Source organism: Macrobrachium nipponense, chromosome 31, assembly GCF_015104395.2.
Source record: "Macrobrachium nipponense isolate FS-2020 chromosome 31, ASM1510439v2, whole genome shotgun sequence".
Classification (NCBI taxonomy): domain Eukaryota; kingdom Metazoa; phylum Arthropoda; class Malacostraca; order Decapoda; family Palaemonidae; genus Macrobrachium; species Macrobrachium nipponense.
The window spans coordinates 43015126-43036672 of NC_061093.1; the positions used below are offsets into that span (position 1 = coordinate 43015126).

At 42.8% G+C, this 21547-nt stretch overlaps 2 protein-coding genes across 2 annotated transcripts in view; one reads left to right on the plus strand and one right to left on the minus strand.

Annotated features, from left to right (window-relative positions):
- LOC135206829 (sphingomyelin phosphodiesterase-like) overlaps positions 1-21547 on the plus strand; it is a 126398-nt gene that overhangs the window by 29455 nt on the left and 75396 nt on the right. The gene's annotated exons all lie outside the window — the stretch shown is intronic.
- LOC135206518 (uncharacterized) overlaps positions 1-21547 on the minus strand; it is a 48693-nt gene that overhangs the window by 13633 nt on the left and 13513 nt on the right. Inside the window, exons 2-4 of the mRNA XM_064237875.1 lie at positions 3291-3482; positions 1624-1722; positions 1169-1330 (exon numbers count right to left, since the gene is read on the minus strand). Of these exons, the coding sequence (XP_064093945.1) occupies positions 1169-1330; positions 1624-1722; positions 3291-3407 (378 nt within the window). The 5' untranslated portion in view covers positions 3408-3482. The remainder of the gene's footprint in view (positions 1-1168; positions 1331-1623; positions 1723-3290; positions 3483-21547) is intronic.

Consider the following 21547-nt stretch of genomic DNA (forward strand, 5'->3'; position numbering starts at 1 on the left):
TTGATTCTCATAAAGATTTAAGTAAAAAAAAAAAAAAAAAAACCTGAAAAAACCTTTAAAAAGATATCATCAGCCTTTCATGGATTTTATTGTTCCACTAATGGCACAAGTGAGAACTGACTCCCAAATGTCCGCGTCCCTACCCTACCCAACAGGGGATGGCACAACATGATTAGTGGCGCCCAAGTGTAAACCAAACCCACTTGATAGGACAGAGTATTACCAGAATACAATCATCCCCACCCTAACCACATTATGGGCAAACCGGACAGAATGCCAAAAGTCCTATCCGCAAAACTAGACCCCCCCTGGAATCCGTGGACCAGCCCTGCAAAATAGTTCCGCCTGATATCACTCAGGTCCTAACATTATCGGGCAGTTGATGGTCCTGCCATGTTCCCACTATTTACCTTCAGATATAAAACCAAGTCCCAACTATGATATCTTTTCTGTTTAACAGGTTCAGTAAATTTCAGCAAAGGTGGAAAGTTCCACAAAAATTAATCCAAATGTAGAGAAATATATGTTGTTTGGGACTCTTGGGTTTGAACTTGGGAACGAATTCCTATGGTTCAAGAGCCCCCTCACCACGTCAAGGTGGTCCCAATACGAGAACACAGAAAACCAGGAACTCCAGGGCACATACGCTGATGCCGAGAAAGAGCAGAAGCCATAATACCAGGCAAACACACACACACACACACTAAAAGAAACGAAAAGGGCAATGAACCGGGAAAAGGCCAAGAGAGGTTAACAACTCTCGCCCAGGCGGTCAAAAAAAAAGACTGGCGTAGCGGCATCGCCCTTGACTACTCCTGGCCCGAGCTACGCATGCGTTGCCAGATATCACAAGATTCCTTGCTTTCATCTGCTTTATAACCGGATCCAGCTAGGCGCTAGAAATTATCCTATTGTTAAGACCGAAGGTTTGTTCGCGTATAAACAACAGTAATTTACTTTATAATGTAGCCTTATGGCATAAGCACTTTATTTGAAGATCAAATACTCTGATACCTAGCTAGGTATTAAGTTTGGTCATTTTGTATGATACTTTTTCATTGAAAGGATAAAGCAATATATTTACGGCAAATAACAGATAATTTGGTAACACAGTAAGACTGATGTAAACGACTTCACTTAGTTTAAAAAAAAAAAAAAAAATACTTACTAAAATCTCTCTTCTGGTTAATTTGTCAAGAATTTCATCTTCTCCACCCATAGTATGTACGACTAGAAAATCAATTCGTTTTGTTTTAGTAATATTGGCTGCAAGGAGGAGTGCATCTAAAGTAAAGCATGGCACAGAGATGATTTTACCCAGTGCTTGATCCTGAAAAATAATGAAAAGAAATGTAAACTTCATTTATGAAGTAAGCACATCAAGTTGTATATACTTATAATACTAACAAACGATAAAGATAGGTAAAAAATACAGATAAATTTTGCTCATTATTTGTCAAGCAGAGGAAAACAAACTGACAATTTGGAAACTTATCAAACAAAGAATGTACATACTGTATTCTGAATTCAGGCAAGTTGAAAGATGTCCTATGATAGTAGGAATTAATAAACCATTTAACTTTGTGCTTCTTTAAATTTTAATAATGTCAGCATTTACCTTACCTCTTTAGCAACATATCGAAGAAGGGTAGATTTGCCTTCTGCTATCTTCTGAAATGTGCTATGAATGTATTCAGTTTCCTTTGGCTGCCAAAACAATTCCTGTGGGAGAAATGTATTCACTTTCAGTTCTCAGTGAACAGACTGATAGACTTCCAACACCACTTCAGTTCTCCTCAGTGTATAAAGTGAGTTTCATAACAGAAAACTCAATTTTTTTTTTTTTTTGTACAAACTCATTAACCCTACAAGGTATTTGCCAACATCAGCACTCAAATCTAACTGTTGTCTGATTTCTACCATAGGAGATCCTCCTTGATCTCCTGAGAGATGGGAAATATGAAGGAATCTGGATGAGTTCTCCTGTCTCAGCTGGCACAAAGATAAAACTGAAGGGACCTCATACAGAGCCTTCCCCGATGCAACTAACTACTCTATGGTGGCTAAGGTGCTGAGAAGGCTCATTCCATTGCTTGGTGAGGCTCAACGAAAATGGTGAAATTTTCATTTGAATGATTTTGTTTCCGTGCTTGAATTTGGCCTGTTTGTCATGGTAAGCGTGTCTACATATATCATCAAGCCATGGCTGGTTATTTGACCTAAATTTGATGACCTTTCTAGGGACTTATCTAATGACAAAAGTCATCAGCATTTCATTCAACTTCTTCTTGGGATCTGGATCTAATACAGCATCTGAAATATTAAGTGCCTGGCAAGCTTCTATGATGCGATTCCAATTGTTCTGGACTTCAGACCATTTTTCCATTAGTGGAATTAGAAATACTATATATACCGATTGACAGATATCCCTCTCAATGGCGTTATATTTACAGACCTCGACTTCACAACCAGAATCAAAATCAGAATCGAAACTAATAAATAAACTCATTATACCAGTACCATTGTAAAAATCAACAGACCGATAAACAACAATACGTGTGTACCATCAACAGACCGATAAACAACAATACGTGTGTACCATCAACAAAGACGGTATCTAAAAAAAAGTACTGGAAGTAACTGGTCAACAAAGGTAGGGCCAGCACACCTTGTAAAGGCAAAAGATATCTGCCAGGTTTGCCACAACAGGTAGGGGAAGACAGTCATGATGGATTTGAAATAAAACTCTCAGAAGGAAAAGATTAGATAAAGATGAAAGCATTTTCCTGATAATCCACCAAGCATCTCTTGCTTTCTCACCAGCTTGTCCTACACACTTTTCAAAAAAAAGCTGGAAAGTGAATGAAAAAAGATAATAAATGCCTGGCTGTACCCTCAGGCAAGGGAACACAAAACCAAGACCATGGAAGACCACAGTTTACAATGCTTATGGCACAGTCCAAGGTTGGAGAACAAGTTTTGTATTGAGACACCTTCTCTTAGAAAGATTGTTTACCAAGGCTACAGAGTCTACCCACGGGCTTGATTTTGGAGTGTCCCTCTCCTAAAAAAGCTGCCTGCCAAGGCTAGTGTGTCTCTTCTACCCTAACTCGTGTTGGCAGGGACGTCACAGCCCGAATGCAGGGATGTCATACCCTGAAGTGAAGTTAATGAAGTGATTTGCATGAATGTTTACTTTATGAAGTAATGGGTCTTCACCACTTTGATCACTAAGAACACTAGAAAAACAAACTGACCACATCTTTGACTAAAGCACAGAATTAGCTCACCTTTTTGTTGTAGTGCACATCGGACACACACACCTGAGCTGCTGCTGCTTTTCTATGTCTTCTCATTTCCTGGTATGCTTGCAAGCGTGGTTCAATTAGAAGACCTGACCAGTTCATCTCCTCTTCTAACCAAGATGTTAAAGACAGGAATACTCCATCAGCTGCACCCACTTCAACAAATATTCCACCTCTCTGGAAAGTGAAAATGTACTTTTAAAAAATAAAATGCACTAAAAAGTTAAAAATAATTTTTTTCAGATACACCAGGATTTTCTTACAATTAATCTTTCTTACAATTAATCATGTCAACAAACATGAAAGCACAGGTGCCAATCGTGGAAGGAAATGCTTCATAAAAAATATTCTTTTTTTATTTCTTGTAGCATTTCCTTCCATGTTGGCACACATGCTTTTATTTAAATAATTTTAATTTTGTTTTACAAATTTATATATCTTTTATTTTATACTTTTTAGTTTTGACAGAAATTGTAACAAATTTATGATCATATCTAATGAAATCGAGCCAAAGAAGGTCTGAAATATCTGTAAAGTTATTGACTTATTTTACAGAGTCAAGGAATGTATGAAAAATCCAGTGTGTTTCATAGAAATCCTGAGATGCTGGGAGAGGTCACTGCTGACTTACTCATCATGTAAGGTTGTATTGTCAGTTATCTGGAAACTCTTATCATAGCCTTCAATTAGTGGAATAAAACCCAAGATATATTTTGGAGAGGCAATTGAATCATCTCACCCCCTATTTTATTTTATTTGTTTAAAATATTGCCAATGAATGGCAGGAACACTAAGGATTGTCTATACCAGAAATCTGTAGAGTCTGAGGACACTTCCCTCCCCCACCCCCTTCTTCATTCAATTGCGTGGTTTCTAGTGGTTTCAACACCTAGATATCGTTCTACTTCTATGGCTTAGCACAGCCAGCAAATTTCCTGAGTTGGGTCAGGTAAGTATATAATTCCATACTTACTGATTGAATATGCGATTCAATATCAGTGTTCAAGTGTCACTTTTATTTTTTTAAAGCCTCTGAATCTTTTTAGTGGGGAAAACTTTAAGGAGAAGCGTTTAAGTATTTGAAATTCTACTAATTCAATGTCTACCGGTATGGGTTTGAGAATAACCGGGACAAGTCTGTTTGGACCTTGTGAAGGCCTTTCAACGCTGTCTTTACTGTCGAACTACTTCCTGCGTGTGTACCTGTTAATTGTAAATTGTCGGATGGACTTATTCTGAAGCATACTTTCAGAAATTACATTTGTATATTAAGTTTAGCTCCTATATATTTAGAAGGGGGACAACATCCCACTCCACTAGACTTAGTCATGTAGCTCCAATAAGTAGTAATTGGAGTTTAAAAGCATTGACAATGAGACTACTTGTGAAAGAGACTGCTACTGAAATGCCAATAACCCTCCTAAATTTGTTAGGATAGGGTAGACATTCACCTTACAATGATGTCTGGCGGTCTACAAATGTATTTAAAACAATATAGAAGAGCCAATCAGATTGATCATCATGAAAAAATTATCAGAGCAAAACTTCAGGACAAAACAGGCTGCAGGAACAGTTTTCAAAGGAAATATAAATTTTCATAATAAAATTTATTTGGATACTTACCTACTGTTAAATTTAGCTATATCTCCCCGCCGATTAGGCAAGTTGGCATTCAAACAAAATTTGAATGGCTGCCCGGATGACTGTCTAGTTTACCTGTTCTCCACCAGGTGTGTTTCGAATGTTTTAGCTAGTCAGAATTCTCCTTGACAGCCCACTAAGTTGTGGGGAGGCTGGGTGGGTCTTCTTTAACAGTAGGTAAGTATCCAAATAATAAATTTTATGAAAATTTATATTATTTGAGATGAATCTTACCTACTGTTAAATTTAGCTGATTCCCACATTAAGAAGAGGATGGTGGGTAGTGCAGCTAGACAAAATCCGCTCACCCATTCGAGCTAAAGGTTTCTATACGAAACCCAAAACATTCTCACCTGATCTGGAATCCTTGGTGGATTTTACTACCACGCTAAAGTAGGAAGAGAGTATGATGGCTTTCAGGGAACATTGGAAAATTTGGAATTGGAGCTAGAAATGATAATGGGAGAAGACTCCTAGAGCTATGTGGTGCATCTGGGTTATCATATGCAAACACATATTTCAACCATAAATTAGAGCACAAAACTACTTGGGTGTCGCCAAATGGACTGGTACAAAAATTTGATAGATTATGTTATTGTAAATCAGAAATGGAAAGAAGTCTATATTAGACACCAGAACTTTTAGGGGCTGCCGTGTTCCTTCTGACCACAAACTCGTAATATCCAAGATTAGAATAAAGTTACAGGCCAATCAAGAAAAAAGGAGAACTATATAAAGTTTGATGTGATAAGTTGAGAAATGAAAGAGTTAAACAACAGTATGAGGTGAAGGTAGGAGGCAAATTTGCGGCATTAATTGGTTTGGTATGGAAAATATGGATATGGATTCAGAGGAATCTGGGCAATATTAAGTTCAGATACTAAGGACGTAGCAACAGAGGTGTTTATTGGTTATAAGAGAAGTAACAGCAAACCTTGGTTTAGTGATGAAGCAAAAGTTTTAAGTGAAGAGCAACAAAGGTTTTGAGTTCAAATGGACGATGAACAAGACCTAGAGAAGAAACAACAACTAAAAAGACGAAGAAATAGAAAGCTGAGAGAACTAAGTGATAGGATGAAGCATGACCAAAACATGTTTTGGAAAGAAAGAGCTACCGAAGTTGAAGCAAGCTATGGAAATTGGCGAGAGCAGGGCTATGTTTGCAGCTGTGAGATTCTTGAGGAACGCAAGCCAGAAAAAGTTTGGAGGGAGTGATGGCATGTTGGATGAAGATGGGAGCTTGGCACAGACGAAATGGAGAAAAGGAATCTGTTTGCAAGGTATTTTGAAAGACTCCTAAATGTTGATACTACCGGTAGGGATGAGTGCATTGCAGATTTAAACGAGCCCTGGAGGTACAAGAAGAAGACATTAGTGCAGAAGAGGTGAAAGAGGCCTTAAATCTGTAAAAATAAAAAGGAAAAAAACTGCTGGCGTGTGCGGGATAACTGCAGAGATGCTAAAAAGCAGGAGGACGAAGGATGATAGAGGCATTAAGAGTTGTTTTTAGCATAGTTTGGAGAACAGAGGTGGTACCAAGTGATTGGAAAAAGGCAATTATGATACAAAATATATAAAAATAAGGGAGCAAAAGGGAGTGTGGTAACTATCGGGGCATAAGTTTACTGTCAGTCCAGGGAAGATTCATGAGAGTAATACTTAACAGAATAGACTATAGTAGAAGAGAAACTTAGAGAACAGCAGTGTGGTTTTAGAAGTGGAAAGGTCAACAGTGGATCAAATTTTCACCTTAAGACAGATAATTGAGAAGAGATGGGAGTATGCAAAGCCAATATTCTGTGCTTTTATAGACTTGGAGAAAGCGTATGATTCAGTATGGAGAGATGGAATGTGGAGAGTGGCAGAACACTATGGTATACCACTGAAAGTGATAAGGATACTAAAGAACTGTCCAAGGAGTGTGCAGCTGTGTACAGCTGGATGACAGCAAAGTGAATGGTTCCCAGTTGGAAGTGGGCTAGACAGGGATGTTATGTCACCCACCTTGTTTAATGTATATATTGACCATATAATGAGAAGAGTGATGGAGAATGAAAACAGAGGGCTAGTATTGGTGGAGAATTTTTTATGGATTTGGACTTTGCTTGATGATGTTGCGTTGGTTGCTGATACGTGGCTGGTGCTGGTAGGTATTTGGTAATGAGGATGGAGACAGAGACACAGAATTTTGGCTTGAACATCAGCACAAAAGAAGAGCGAGATCATGGTTGTGAGTAAGGATGATGATTGGGTGCACATGGAGGATATGACAATCAGAGGACAGGAACTCAAGCAAGTTGAGAAGTTTGTTTACTTTGGGAAGTGTGGTAACAGCAGACGGGAGGCAAGTTGAAGATATACAAGAAGAAAAAACTAGGAGCAGCAAGAGCTTTTGAGGTTCTGAGAAAAAACGTTTGGTCGAGGCATGAAATCAGCTTGAGAACTAAGATGAGAATATTCAATGCAGTAGTACTACCAGTCCTGATGTATGGCTCGTCCACCTGGGCACTGACCAGAACAGAGGAGAAAAGGTTGGATGCTTTTGAGATGAAGCTGCTGAGAAGAATACTTGGCATTAAATGGGATGATTATGTTAGAAATGAAGACATCAGGGTGAGATTGAGGCAAAGGCCAGTCAGTACCAGGTTGAAGAGGGGAAGGCTGAAATGGTTTGGACATGTTGAGAGGATGGAAGAGAATAGAGACCCCAGGGAGAGCACTGAGAGCAGTACAAATAGGAAGAAGGACCGCTGGGTAGACCAAGAACGAGGTGGATAGACATAATTGTCAGGGATCTTGAGGATGAATCCAAACTTAGAGGAAGCGAGGGAAATGGCTGGGATAGAGACAGATGGAGAGAAACTGTATCAGCCTTATGCCATGGCCAGTGGCGGGAAGATAAATCTAATCTAAATCTAATCAGAAGTTGGATCCCATTCAGGGAGCAAGGCTCTCAAACGTATGCAGCAAAGAACAGCCTTGCGAGAAAACCGCTTCGATTCAGCCAGCATGAAAAGCAAGCGGTATGAGGGACCCCTGTGCCTGGGTCCAAAAGCCCTATCAACGACAGTCACTTAAAATGAATACCTTTACAATATAAAAGGTATGCTCCTATACGAAATTTGTACCTTCACGCTCCCAAAAATATTAAAACCTGGGATTTAAAACAAAAGAGCCTAAAGAATTGCTCTTTTTCGGTTCAGGAAAAGAGTACCCACTACTAGTAGCAGATTAAGGCTTACTGTTTTCAAACACAATTCTGTATAACTTAAGATAGTGATCAGGCAAAAACTGAATTGTACTTCTACTGTGACACATCAATCCTATTCAGGAGCGACAAATTGACTTGACACTAAATGAAAGTTGCAACTGTTGCTCACATTATAAATGTTTTAACTTCAATAAGGTAGAAGATATGGAGCTAGTTCTCATGCACTAGCCTATCCATTATGTCACAGAGGACCTTCTGTTCCTTGACAAAGTTAATAAAATTCATAACACAAAAGGTTAACTTTGCCTCTTCCAGGCTTAACCTTCACAAATACATCTAGGTTTTCTAAAAGCACAAAACTATTAAGGTTAACTTTGCCTCTTCCAGGCTTAACCTTCACAAAGACATTCTAGGTTTTCTAAAAGCACAAAACAAAAAGTTAACTTTGCCTTTAAGCTTAATTATTGGCAAAGACAGCTAGGTTTTCTAATACCACAAAACCAAAGGTTAACTTTGCCTCTTCCAGCATTTACCTTTGACAAAGATGTTCAAGGTCCTCTAAAAGGATGATAAAAATGTTCAAGGTTTAACCTTTAAATTAAATGCCCCAACAGGATAGAGAAGTTTCCTCTTTTTCCCCCTAAGGGGTTAAATTGGAATTCTTACAGGGAACTGTAAAGCATAGCCTTAACATCACCATCAGCTCTAAGGCAGAAAGCTAAAATAGCATTTCCTTTACACCAGTTTAAAGAAGGGTGCTGACAGTAAATTTACTTATTAACACTACTAAATAAAAGGTTTTACAGTAAATTCAGATAAAGTTTAGACCCGCATCTACACTCCAGAGAGAGACTGATATAGAGATGAAGGGGCTTCAATCTCAACACCTTACAGTGCTGGTCCTCAGCAAGATCTAAGAGTACTTGATGCAATACCGAGGAAAGTATGTATGGAACGATAACTTTGGAAGTAGACAGTGAAAAGTCTTGTCTCTTCTAAACAGAAAACATTGACATCTACAGGGTTCCAGATGCTGAAAATTCCTCCAGAATGGTACCCTCAGCAACACACAGACCACTGCCTCTGACCCCAAGCCATGACAGTTTTAAATTAAGGACAGATCCTATGAGAACTTGAAAATATGTTATGTTATGATACAATAAAGTTTGTTCATACTTACCTGGCAGATATATATATAGCTGTATTCTCTGAAGTCCGACAGAATTTCAAAACTCCCGGCACACGCAGTGGCCGGCCAGGTGGTTAGTACCCATTCCCGCCGCTGGGAGGCGGATATCAGGAATCATTCCCATTTTCTATTCAGATTTTTCATACCACTGTCCCCTGAGGGGAGGTGGGTGGGTACTTTAATTATATATATCTGCCAGGTAAGTATGAACTACTTTATTGTATCATACAACAACATTTTGTTCATGAAACTTACCTGTCAGATATATATATAGCTGAATCCCACCATTGGAGGTGGGAAGGGACAGAATAGAAGGATTAGGAAACACCTCAAGTGCAGATGATTGACTCTTGATTCCTTACCTGTTAGCATAGCTGACTCTTGATTACTGTCACCGAAGTCTGCTTTTGCTTTACTAGAGTTGCCAACAAGGTAGTGACCTGTGTAGTTGGTGCGCTCAGATGATCTGTCAACGGGAGCGTGACCACAATGTGACTAGACCATATTGACCATACTATGAGGGCAAACGAAGCTAAAACCACCACCTGACCTAACCTATCGAAGTTAGTCCATAACTTCTAGGCTAACGAAAGGGAAAGCGCCTCAAGCGACCAACCCTTCAAAGTTAAAAGCACACCTATCCCTTTTCTATAGGATAGGATTCGTGCTGCTTCCTGCCTCCAATAATATTTCTACGGATATGTATGGTCCTAGCGACTCGCAGATCTCATATGTCGTCTTCACATCCCGTCGGGAGTGTTGAAGCGAACACAGAGTTTTGCTTCGCTCAAACGTGGCACTCAGGATATTACTGAGTGTCATGCTCTGTTGAAATGCTTCCGAGGCCGCGCCCTCACCTCGTGAGCATTTACTTTAAAAAGGTTTCAAATCTTTGTTCAAACATGACGAATGAGCCTCTTAGAAAGACTCCTTAAAAATAACGCCAGGGCGTTCTTCGACATGGGCAAGTCTGGTCTTTTTACGGACAACACCGCAGATTGTCCGAATGACCTCGACTTTCTTTCTTTAGTTTTATCAAGATAAAACTTGAGAGTCCCGCAGGGCACAGGACTCTCTGTGGCTCTTGCCCAATAATTTGTGCCATCCCCTTGATCTCCAGGTCTCTGGGCCACCAAGGGTTAGACGGGTTTTCGTTCTTAGCAAGAACGGAAGGCTTAGAGGACACCGAATTATGTCCTCTAAAGCCAAAACCTCTGATGATGGCTAAAACTACCTACCTAACCATCTTTGCCGTAGCTAGAGTGGTTAGAAAAAATTAGCCTTTCTGGTTACGTGTATTAAGTTTACAGAAAGGAGAGGTTCGAAATGCTTTGACATCAGGAACTTCAGACTACATCTAAGTTCCATGCCGAAGCTTCGATCTAAAAAATTTCAAGATTTCCACAGACCTCAAAGATCGTGAAGGGCTTTGTTGTTTGACAGATCCGAATCTCTGAGCCTAGAGGCCGTCAACATATTTTCCGTATTCTACAATAGTTGGGACTGCTAGCTTATCCCATACTTCAGACGGAATGGGAAGGCGGTAAAGTAATTCACAGAGGTCAGAGGTGGAGGAACAGTCATTCTTCCTGCCCTATGTCCAGAAACGGGCCCACTTCCGATTGGTCACTGCAAAATATGCAGCACTGCTTTGCTTTGGCAATGAGACTTGCATTAATCTTGAGATCCTCTCGCTTCTTGACAGTCTGAACGCATTCAGACTCTGAGCGGAGAGATTTTAGGTACCTCTCGAAGTGAGGCTGTTAGAGTAGACCGATTCTCTCGGGAAGGGTCCTTGGAAAGTGCTCTCTGAAGGACGTGACCTCTGTGAATCCAGCCTCTCGAAGGCCAACATGGGGCGATCAGCGTCTTTCTCACTCCCTCTGACGCCAGCGATTATCTTATTACATTTCCTAAGCTTTTGAATAGGGGAAAAGGGCTAACCAAACTATCCCCATTCCATACTATAGGATGGCGTCTATTGCTACCGCTCTCGGATCGAGAATAAGGGCGCAACGTAGAGGAAGCTTCTTCGTCTTCAATATTGCAAAATCTACGAAGGACGACCCCAAAGTCTCACAAACTCTCGACATACTTCTAAGCGAGGATTACTCAAACGTCAGTAGTTGCTGCCGTCGATCGGGAAGATCCGCACGGACGTGCAATCGTGTAACGAACCTCTTAAGGATCGTTACGTTCCGTGCCTATGCCGATAACCATCTCTCTTTTCTTGGGATATGAGAGAGCTGCGGAATTATCTGAGATGATTTGGACCACTCGACCAAAACCTCACTCTTCGAGGAACTGGAGAGCCAACCAAATTGCTTCCAATTCTTTTAGATTATGTGCCAGGACCTCTGTCCGGATGCCTGGCTCCCTCTCAGTATCACCTGAGGTGATCCTTAAACCCATTGAGAGACGTTTAGAATTATCTCTAGATCTTTGATGTTATTTCAGTTCTCCTGTAGGAAAAACTGTAGAGGTCTGAATTGCAGTCTATTCAGGGAAACAAGCTTCTCCAGCGAGGAAATGGTATCCCCAGCAGACTCATCCATTCCCTCACTAAGCATGCTTCCTTCCCTAATAAGGCTGCGCTTTGCATAAGCAGGAGAGCATTATTATAGTGCTATGCTGCGGATAGACTCGTACAGAATTCTGTTACGTGCGGCCTAAAGCAGCGCGCCGAACATGTCTAAGAGATATCTGTTGAAAAATTCCTTAGCAAAAGGAAAAGTCGTTTATTCATGATTACCAGAAAATCCCTCAACCCCGAGGCGAACGGGAAAGTCATGATTGTAGGGCAGAGATACGGTTCGTAAATCAATCCCCCGCGGGAGAGAGAGGACGTAACCGACTGAGCATTACAACGAGCTACCTAACAAGAGTTGGTGACAGTGTGAGACACTGTGACAGTTACAGGCAGCAGCTTATGTTCACCTTCTCGCAGTCTTATGCCGAGTTTGCCAGCTATTCTATTCATCTAAGGAATAGATTTTCCATTATTTGAACAGAAACTCTCAAGTTGGCATATTTAAGCGAAACAGAATGCGCTAAAATACAGAAGCTGATTTTGTGTTGTCGTAACATTATGCTTAATTAACCAAATGTTAAATCGGAAACTCCTGGAAAGTTGCCGGGAGTACCGATTAAATATACTGCGTCATCCACAATGACAGCAACCTCTCGTTTCGCACTATTCTGCTGAGTTACCAGCTACTCTCTTCTACGAAGGAATAGGTTCGTTACTATTATCGATCATAAGAAAATTCTCAAGCAGGCATATTTAAGCGAAACATAATTCGCTACAATGCAGAAGCTGAGTTGGTGTTGTTGTAACAATACCTTCAAGCATTGTCCTTACACCGGAAACTCCTGGAAGTTTGCAGGAATGACCGATCAAAATCCACTTAAAATAACAGTCCTTTCGGTTGCCATCTGTAGAGGTAACTACGATATGCGTATATGACTTGAACTTTACATTAGTAATATGACGCGAAGATAAAATACTAAAGTATTGCAGTCACTTGAACATCTAATTCTCTACTACATTCTTTCCTCGACGAGAAGAGAGAGAGAAAGGAAATCGACTGTCTTCATTCTCTTTGCCAAGAGAAGGAATAATATTATTCAAATGGAAATCCTCAAGTGAGAACCGAAGATCGAAAAGGAAAGTTCAAGCTTCTTATGATATTTAACATAAGACTTCATGGACGTAGTCTATAAGTCTTTTTCCTTGGATGAGCCTCTGACTAATGAATGAGAGCTCTTTCGAAATTTTGTTACTTATCGCTTATGCGATAAAATGTTATTAAGAACTTTGTCAATGAGAACTAACCCAATTGCATGACGGAAAGTAATCCAGGAATTCGAGCATATAGCCTTCCCGATTCCCGCAGAAATCGAGGAAGGGGCAGGATTCCTGATAGAGACTGGGCTTACGACAGAAGGACCTTAATGTTCCCCTTCGGCAGCGCGCAATCCCGAAAGCAGACGAGGCGTTTTATGACGACCGAAATCTGCTTACAGTTTTCCTGGAATTCATCAAGTGATGGATTCTATTGAACGCTCCCCTTCGTAGAAGCGAAGTAGACATCTTGACGAGACCAAACTCCTTCCTCTTCTTCGCGACGCCCTCTTGAAGAGCGTTCTTGCAGGAATCCTGCCGAACGTCTTGATGCGTAGGACGTCTATCGTTCTGAAGAACGTCCTGGCAAGTGCTCTACCGAGCGTCATGACGTGTAGGATGCCGAGCGTCTTCAAAAGCGTCCGCGCTAGCGTCCTGGCGAGCGCCTCGCTAGCGTCCTGGCGAGCGTCCTCGCTAGCGTCCTGGCGAGCGTCCTGGCGAGCGTCCTCGCTAGCGTCCTGGCTAGCGTCCTGGCGAGCGTCCAGATGTGTAAGACATCGAGCGTCACTTCAAAAAGCTTATCAATGTTTATGACGTCGAGCGTCTTCTGAAAGGCCACCCGAAAAGCGTCCTGGAGAGCCGCACGCTGCTCCTGAAGTGTGAGAGCACTATAGGAAAACGTAAGGCTATCGTCTCCAAGACGGCCTTAAAGACTTTCGTTACCTTCTAACAAAGACGGTGGCCGCCTGTCAACATCTTGCGTCTTAGTAATGCAAATGAACTATCCAGAAACGCGCTCAAAAAAGGAACGCCGAGCGTTCCGAAAGGCATCGTCGCGAGGTGCTTGCCGAACGTCCTGATTGCATTCTTTGAGCGTCTTGAAAAAAAAGAGCGTCCGGAATAGAAGAGCGACGAAACATCAAGGGAAGCGTCATAGTGAATGACGTGCGTCAACACGAGTAACTTGAGAGGCTTCCTGGCGAGGGGAGAGCCGCTCATGAAACGCGAGCGTCCTAAGCATAAGTACGGTGATCGTCATCAGGACGAGTCTTAAGGACGTTCGCCACTCTTGACAAAAACGACGGCCGGTCTGTGCGACATCTTGCGTCTTTGTCACGCTCATCGACACTGCAGAAGGGCATTTAAAAGGACGCCTGTGTGTTCTTGGGTATGAGGAATTCTTTGCCCTTCTCCTGTCGAAAACTAGGATAGTCTGTCCAGTGTCATCTCTGTCCGCTGACAGAGCGTCCCTTAGGGACGAGTAAGATGCGTCTTGGCGAGCTGTTTGACTATGCAAATCAGCTTGCCGGACGTCAAGCTTATGAGCTTGAACAATATCCCGTTTCGTAGTAAAGCGAACGTCACATAACGTATACATAGCGCCATGAGGGAGGAGGAGGGAGGGGAGCGTCTTGGAAGAAAGCAAGAAAACAATCCTTGCTACAAGAGTAAAGACGTTTCCTTCCTCTCGATAGAGCGTTGAATGTCTCGCAAGGCTTCCTCGTGAGGGTCCTGCCTTAAGGACATTTTTTAATCTCTTGACCAAGACGACAGCCGCCTGTGCGACATTTTGCGTCTTTGTCACGCTTATCGATATTAAGTCAAGCCTAAGGGACGCCAGATCAGTACTCTGACGCTCCCTCCTGACGAGAGAGAGGACGTGAAGCATCCTCTTCTCTGAAGCTTCTTTTTTAGAGGGCGCGAGTCCTTTCGAGAGCTCCAACCTTGCGGGGAGGACGCCTCGGAGGACGAGAAGCAATCTTTCATGATTCGTGCACGTGCACGATCTTTGGCAGCCTTATCCTGCCGAAGGGACGCCAGATCGGTGGGGGGTTCCCGTAACCCTCCTTCGGTTTTCAACTTGCCCCCTCCCTGGCCTAGGAGTCCGACAGAGGTTTAGACCTAGAGGCGTTATAGGACCGATCTGAACGCCCCCTCCACAACACTAGGGCAAAATCAACATCACTACACTCACACACTGATTGGAGCGAGAGCACTTTTTCAAGCTTACTTGATGTAATCCACCATAATAGAAAGGGCATACTTCTCACAGAACTTCCTCTAGGCCCGTAAGCCTACCTACAGTGGGTTAGGCAAATAAAGTCTACTGGAGGTTAGTAGGTTCATTATCCTAACTTCTGTTTACTGTGGGAGAAGACCACCTGATTCTATCACGCTCTAATTTGCGTACATACGAATCGTACGTCTTCTTTCGGAATCAGTCAACATTACACTAATTACATTGATCTTTCAACAAAGAAAACATGTAAACGTCATGTATACTAAGCGAGTGTCTACCGAAGGTTTCGGTAGCCTCCCCTTACCCGTTGCAGACAACAAAGTCTGAAACTAGGCTAACTAGATTCAGAAATCATATGCAATGAAAAAATTTTTAATTAATTTATGATAGCGTATGCCTAGCCACAAATGATCCAAGTCAATCATTCAAAAAAATAAGTAGGATACTTAAGCGGCTAATGAAGTTTCAAAATCCTAGGCGGAGGTAATGGAACAGGTGTTTTCACTACCGCGACAGAGAAAAATCTGAATAGAAAATGGGAATGATTCCTGATATCCGCCTCCCAGCGGCGGGAATGGGTACTAACCACCTGGCCGCCCACTGCGTGTGCCGGGAGTTTTGAAATTCTGTCGGACTTCGGAGAATACAGCTATATATATATCTGACAGGTAAGTTTCATGAACAAACTTATTATTGGGAGGAGACATTCTAACATCTCCAAGATGTTAAGGAGATTGCTTATGTCAATGGAACAGTATGGAATTGTGTAGTAGAGTTGATTTCTTCTCAACGGAAGAATGAGACATCTACCAAGCAGCATTGGAAATTCTGAAAAGCTTTGTCCTGAGGCTACAAGGCTCTACAGGAGACAGCAATTCTTGATCATGAAATTGCTCATAGAATTCAGAGTAGATACAAGGGGCAGGCCTATGAGTCTGAATTACAGGCAAAACTTAAGGAAACATCCACTGCTCAAGCCTGAGGGCAACAAAGTAGTAGTAATCATTCGGATGTCCCTGTTCATCTACGTGCTAGGAAGCGAAATGAGTGTTCCTTTAAATACAACACCAAGTGCCAAACTTACGGATGTCAAGGCACTTGTTCTTCCTGAATCCCAATTGCTAAAACACTGTCCTTCCACAGAATGGATGATCAAACCAATATGTAGTTTCATTTCACTCAAAGCAGCAAACTTTCCCCACAAAGACTGTTTCTGACTGGGAATAAACCTGCTAAGCATCCTGATGTCTTTCCACTGCCCTGACATCTAAAAAAGTTTTACCAGGTGTAGCTTGACCATTCTATGTTGCATGAATGTGTAATGACACTAGTTACTCTCTGAAACTCTGTGCAATGACAGAGGGAAAAAGACCAAAACTTGGACTCAGGTGTTTAAGAAACCAAATGGACGATTTTTTCTTTGGTTACAGTGTCCCTCCTACAGTCCTGGAGCCAAAGGTTGGTTCTGGATTACTTACAAATTTAATTAAAGATTTGTAAGTCGTAATTCTTATGCTGAAAATGTTATTGTTATAATACAATAAGTTTTTCATACCTTACCTGGCAGATATATATATAGCTGACTTCGGAGAATACAGCTATATATATATCTGTCAGGTAAGTTGCATGAACAAAAACTGTACATTAATTGTGCATGATTATCTGAAAATAACCAGTGAGGCCATGTTTCCTAATGAGGAAAAGCCGTTACCATTATAGGAAATGCATAATTAAATATCATCCCCACATCCACTAGATAAAGATGGGATACGTATAAAGAATTAACAATATAATGCATAGAAATTGGGCCAGAAGAAGCAAACAGGTCCTTGGCCTTTGGAATACTGTTGACAGAGTGGGCTAACTTGAATCACTGATTCAGTATAAGTGTCTTGCTCCTAAAGTCGACACCATCTACCAATGGCAACAAGTCCCTGGCATAACTTATAGAGGGCTGCACACTAACCCAAACAAAGTGCACAGAACAGCAACACCTTCTGGTAAAAACCTCTTGAAGGAACTTGCATGACTGTGGATGTCTGACCATTCTTTGGAAAGGCACTAAAACCATGCTAGAAAATGATATTGTTAGTATACAATAAAGTTTTGTACATACTTACCTGGCAGATATACTTAGCTTAGGTCTCTGACGTCACGACAGAAAATTCAAACTCGCGGCACACGCTACAGGTAGGTCAGGTGATCTACCTTACCCGCCGCTGGGTGGCGGGTGTAAGAACCAAGTCCCCCTTTCTTGTCAGATTATTTTCTTCCACCTGTCTCCTGAGGGGAGGCTGGGCGGGCCATCAATCGTATATATCTGCCAGGTAAGTATGTACAAAACTTTATTGTATACTAACTATCATTTTTGTACATGAACTTCCCTGCCAGATGTATACTTAGCTGATTGACACCCTTGGTGGAGGGAAAGACACACATACTCACCTAGAAAGTGGGGACTACACATGTTAAAGGAATAAAAATAACCCTTGGTTCTTACCTGAATTAGGCAGAAGACTTCATAGTTACTGTCTATTAGTCTGCGTTGCCTAAAGAGTCTCAGCGAGGGCGTGACCTATAGCTGAAGAACTCTTTGGGTCTACCAATGGGAACTGAGTCCACTTACTTGGCAGAATCCAAACAGGGTCTGGTCAATGGGGATCAACCCGCTTACATGCCAGAGCCTATCACTACCAACCGCAAGGAGCCTCAAGCACAACCGATCACCTAACCAATTACTAATATTAGTATACGAAAGAAGGAGCTGCCTCCTGCAACCTCCTTCGTACAACCAAACACTCCAAATTAAAAACTAACAGGGAAAAGGATTAAAAAGGATGTGTTTCAGCTCCCTGCCCCAGCACTGAATCCGCCGATACGTAAGGGCCTAGCCAAAACACTTTTCATACGTAATCGATACGTCTTTTAGGTAGTGATTGGAGAAGACTGATTCACACCTCCAAAAAGTGGCCTTCATGAGGGTTTTGTAAAGACATATTCTTCTTGTTGAAAGCCAAAGACGTCGCGATGGCCCTCATTTCATGCGCCTTGACTTTCAGAAGACTAAACTATTGCTGACTGCACGATGTGTGGCTTCTCTAATAACATTACTGATAAAGAATGAGAGGGCATTTTTTGATAAGGGCCTACTGGGGTCCCTTACAGGAGCACCAGAGATTGCTCTCTTTATTAGCAGCAAGTCTTCTCTTCCTTTGAAGATAAAATTTCAGGCTTCTCACCGGGCAGAGATCTCTCCTCTTCTGTCCCAACTAAGGAGGACAAGCTTTTAATTTCGAAGCTCTTGGGCCATGGTGAAGAAGGGTTTTTCATTCTTGGCTATGGAAAGCCGGAAGAAAAGAGCAAAACGCGGATCCTCCTTGAAAACCTACCTCACCTTCTAGAGCCTGCAGCTCGCTGACTCTCTTCGCTGAAGCTAACGCACAGAGAAAAAGAGTCTTCATCGAAAGGTCCCTGAACGAAGCTGTATGGGGAGGTTCGAATCTTGAGGACCTCAGAAAGAGCAGCACGACGTCTAGATTCCAGCTAGGAACTAAGTAGGAGGTTTCTTTTAACCGTCTCAAATGAGTTTGATTAAGTCATGGAGGTCCTTGTCTTCGGATTATGTTTAATCCTCTATGACGAAAAACTGAGGAAAGCATGCTCCTGTAGCCCTTGATGGTGGAGACTACTAACCCGCATTTTTTCCCTCAGGAAGATAAGGAAATCTGCTATCTGAGTCACAGAGGTACTGGAGGAGGAAAACTTTATGAGTCCCCTGCACCAACGTCGAAAAACGTCCCACTTCGACTGGTAGACTCTAGATGTGGAAGGTCTACGTGCATTGGCAATAGCCCTTGTAGACTTTGCCAAAAAAGCCCTTAGCTCTGACGAGACTCTTGATAGTCTGAATCCAGTCAGGACTGAGAGCGGGGAGGTTTTTTTGTGAAACCTGTCCGAAGTGGGGCTGTTTGAGCAGATCAACTCTTAGTGGTAGGGATCTTGGAACATCCACCAGCCATTCCAGTACCTCTGTGAACCAGTCCTGGGCGGGCCAGAACGGAGCTATCAAAGTCATCCTCGCTCCCTCTGAAGCTGCGAACTTCCTTAGCGTTCCCCTAGAATCTTGAAAGGCGGGAATGCGTAAAGATCCAGGTTTTTCCAATCCATCAGGAATGCATCTATTGCCACTGCTCTTGGGTCCGCAATAGGGAGCAGTATAGATCTATCCTCGCATTCCTGGAGGTCGCAAATAGATCGAGATGGTGGGGCCTGCCCCACGTCCTCCACAGCTCCTGCATGTGTCCGAGTGCAGAGTCCACTCTGAGGGAAGGACTTGATTCCTTCTGCTTAGCAGATCCGCTCTGACATTTCTTTCTCACCCTGTACGAACCTGGTGAGAAGACTTATCTTCCTTTCCTCCGACCACAGGAGGAGCGATCTCGCTGTCTCGTACAGGGAGAAAGAGCGAGTCCCCCCCTGTTTGCGAATGTAAGCCAGGGTGGTGTTGTCCGAGTTGATCTGAACTGACTTTCCCTTTACGAGGGGTTCGAAGGTTTTAAGAGAGCGAACCAAATCACTGTTAGCTCTTTCTTGTTGATGTGCCAGGACACCTGATCCCCCATCCAGGTGCCTGACACTTCTCTCGACCCGAGAGTAGCTCCCCAACCTATGTCCGATGCGTCTGCATATAACACTAGGCTGGGGTTTCCGAACCTGCAAGGAAAGGCTTTCCTTGAACAGGAGAGGGTCTAGCCACCAACGTAGATCCTCCTTTATCTCTTGCGAGATCTTGAAACGCAGTCTAGACCTTGAGATCTTCGGTTCCAGTTCCTCGTCAGGAAGAACTGTAGGGGTCTGAGGTGTCAACCTCCCTAGAGAAACGAATTGCTCCAGCGAGAGAGTGTCCCAACAGACTCATCCACTCCCTCGCTGTGCATACATCTTTCTCTAGAAGATTGCTACCTTCTCCGAACCTCGGGTTATCCTCTCTGGGGAAGGATACGCCCGAAAAACCTGAGAAGCCATCAGAATCCCCAGATAGATACGCTCTTGACTGGGGATTAGCTGTGACTTCTCGAAATTCGCTAGCAAACCCAGAGAAGCTGCTAGATTCAGCGTTAATTGTAAGTCCTCCAGACATTTCTCCTTGGACTTGGCCCTGATTAGCCAATCGTCCAAGTAGAGGGAAATCCTCACTCCCTCGAGATGAAGCCACTGAGCAACGTTCTTTCATCAGCCCAGTGAAGACTTGGGGGGCTGTGGAAAGGCCGAAGCATAGGGCCCTGAACTGAAAAACGTTCCCCTCGCCCACATGAATCTTAGAATTTGCGTGAAGAAGGATGGATCGGCACGTGGAAGTAAGCGTCCTGAGGTCCAGTGACACCATCCAGTCCCCGGGACGAAGAGCTGCTAAGACTGATGAAGTCGTCTCCATAGTGAACTTCCTCTTCTTCACAAAGACGTTCAGGGGCGCTTACGTCCAGAACCGGAGGCCTCCATCCTCCTGAGTTCTTGGGAACTAAGAACAGACTGTTGTAGAAACCCGCGGAAAGAAAGAGGGTCCTGTACCATCTCTATTGCCTCTTTCTCCAACATCAGCTCTACTGCTAGAGCGAGGCCTTGATTCATTAGAGGGTCTTTGTGTATTTGGCCACCAGTTCCCTTGGAGTGGTGGTCAAAGGTGGTCTCGAGATAAAGGGAATGAGGTTATCCCCTCTTGATGATAGCGAGGGACCAGTTTGTCCGGCCCCTTCCGTGCCCAGACATCCGCAAAGTTCAGAAGTCTGGCACCCACAGTGGTCTGGAGGACAGGCGAGCTACTTCTTGGCCCTAATATAGACCGAGAGAAGTCTTTCCTCTTCTGGGTGGTCTCGAACCTCTGGAGGAAGAAGAGCGGGACGAAGGACCTCCTCGAAAGGGCTCTTGCCTAGTCTGAGTTTTCCTTCTTCGTTTTCTGTTGGAACGAAGGTTTCGGTATTCTAGCTGAGCGAGCCAGCATATCCTGCGTCGCTTTTGCTGAGCAACGAGCTGGAGATGTCATTAATTATCTTCTTTGGGAAAAGTTGCGGAGAAAGTTGGGAATACAACAAGGAAGCTCTCTGTGCATGAGAGACAGCCTTGGTAAGAAAGGAGCAGAAAAACGGCCCTCTTCTTTACTACTCCTGCGCCAAAAAGGAAGCAATCTCCCCGGATCCATCTCTCATTGCCTTGTCCATACACGACAGCACTGCATGAAGGTCTTCAGGTGTGAAAGAGTGTCTTGATCTTAAGTCCTCTTAGCCATGACTCCAAGGGTCCAGTCAAGAAAGTTTAAAACCTCTAGACTCGGAACATTCCC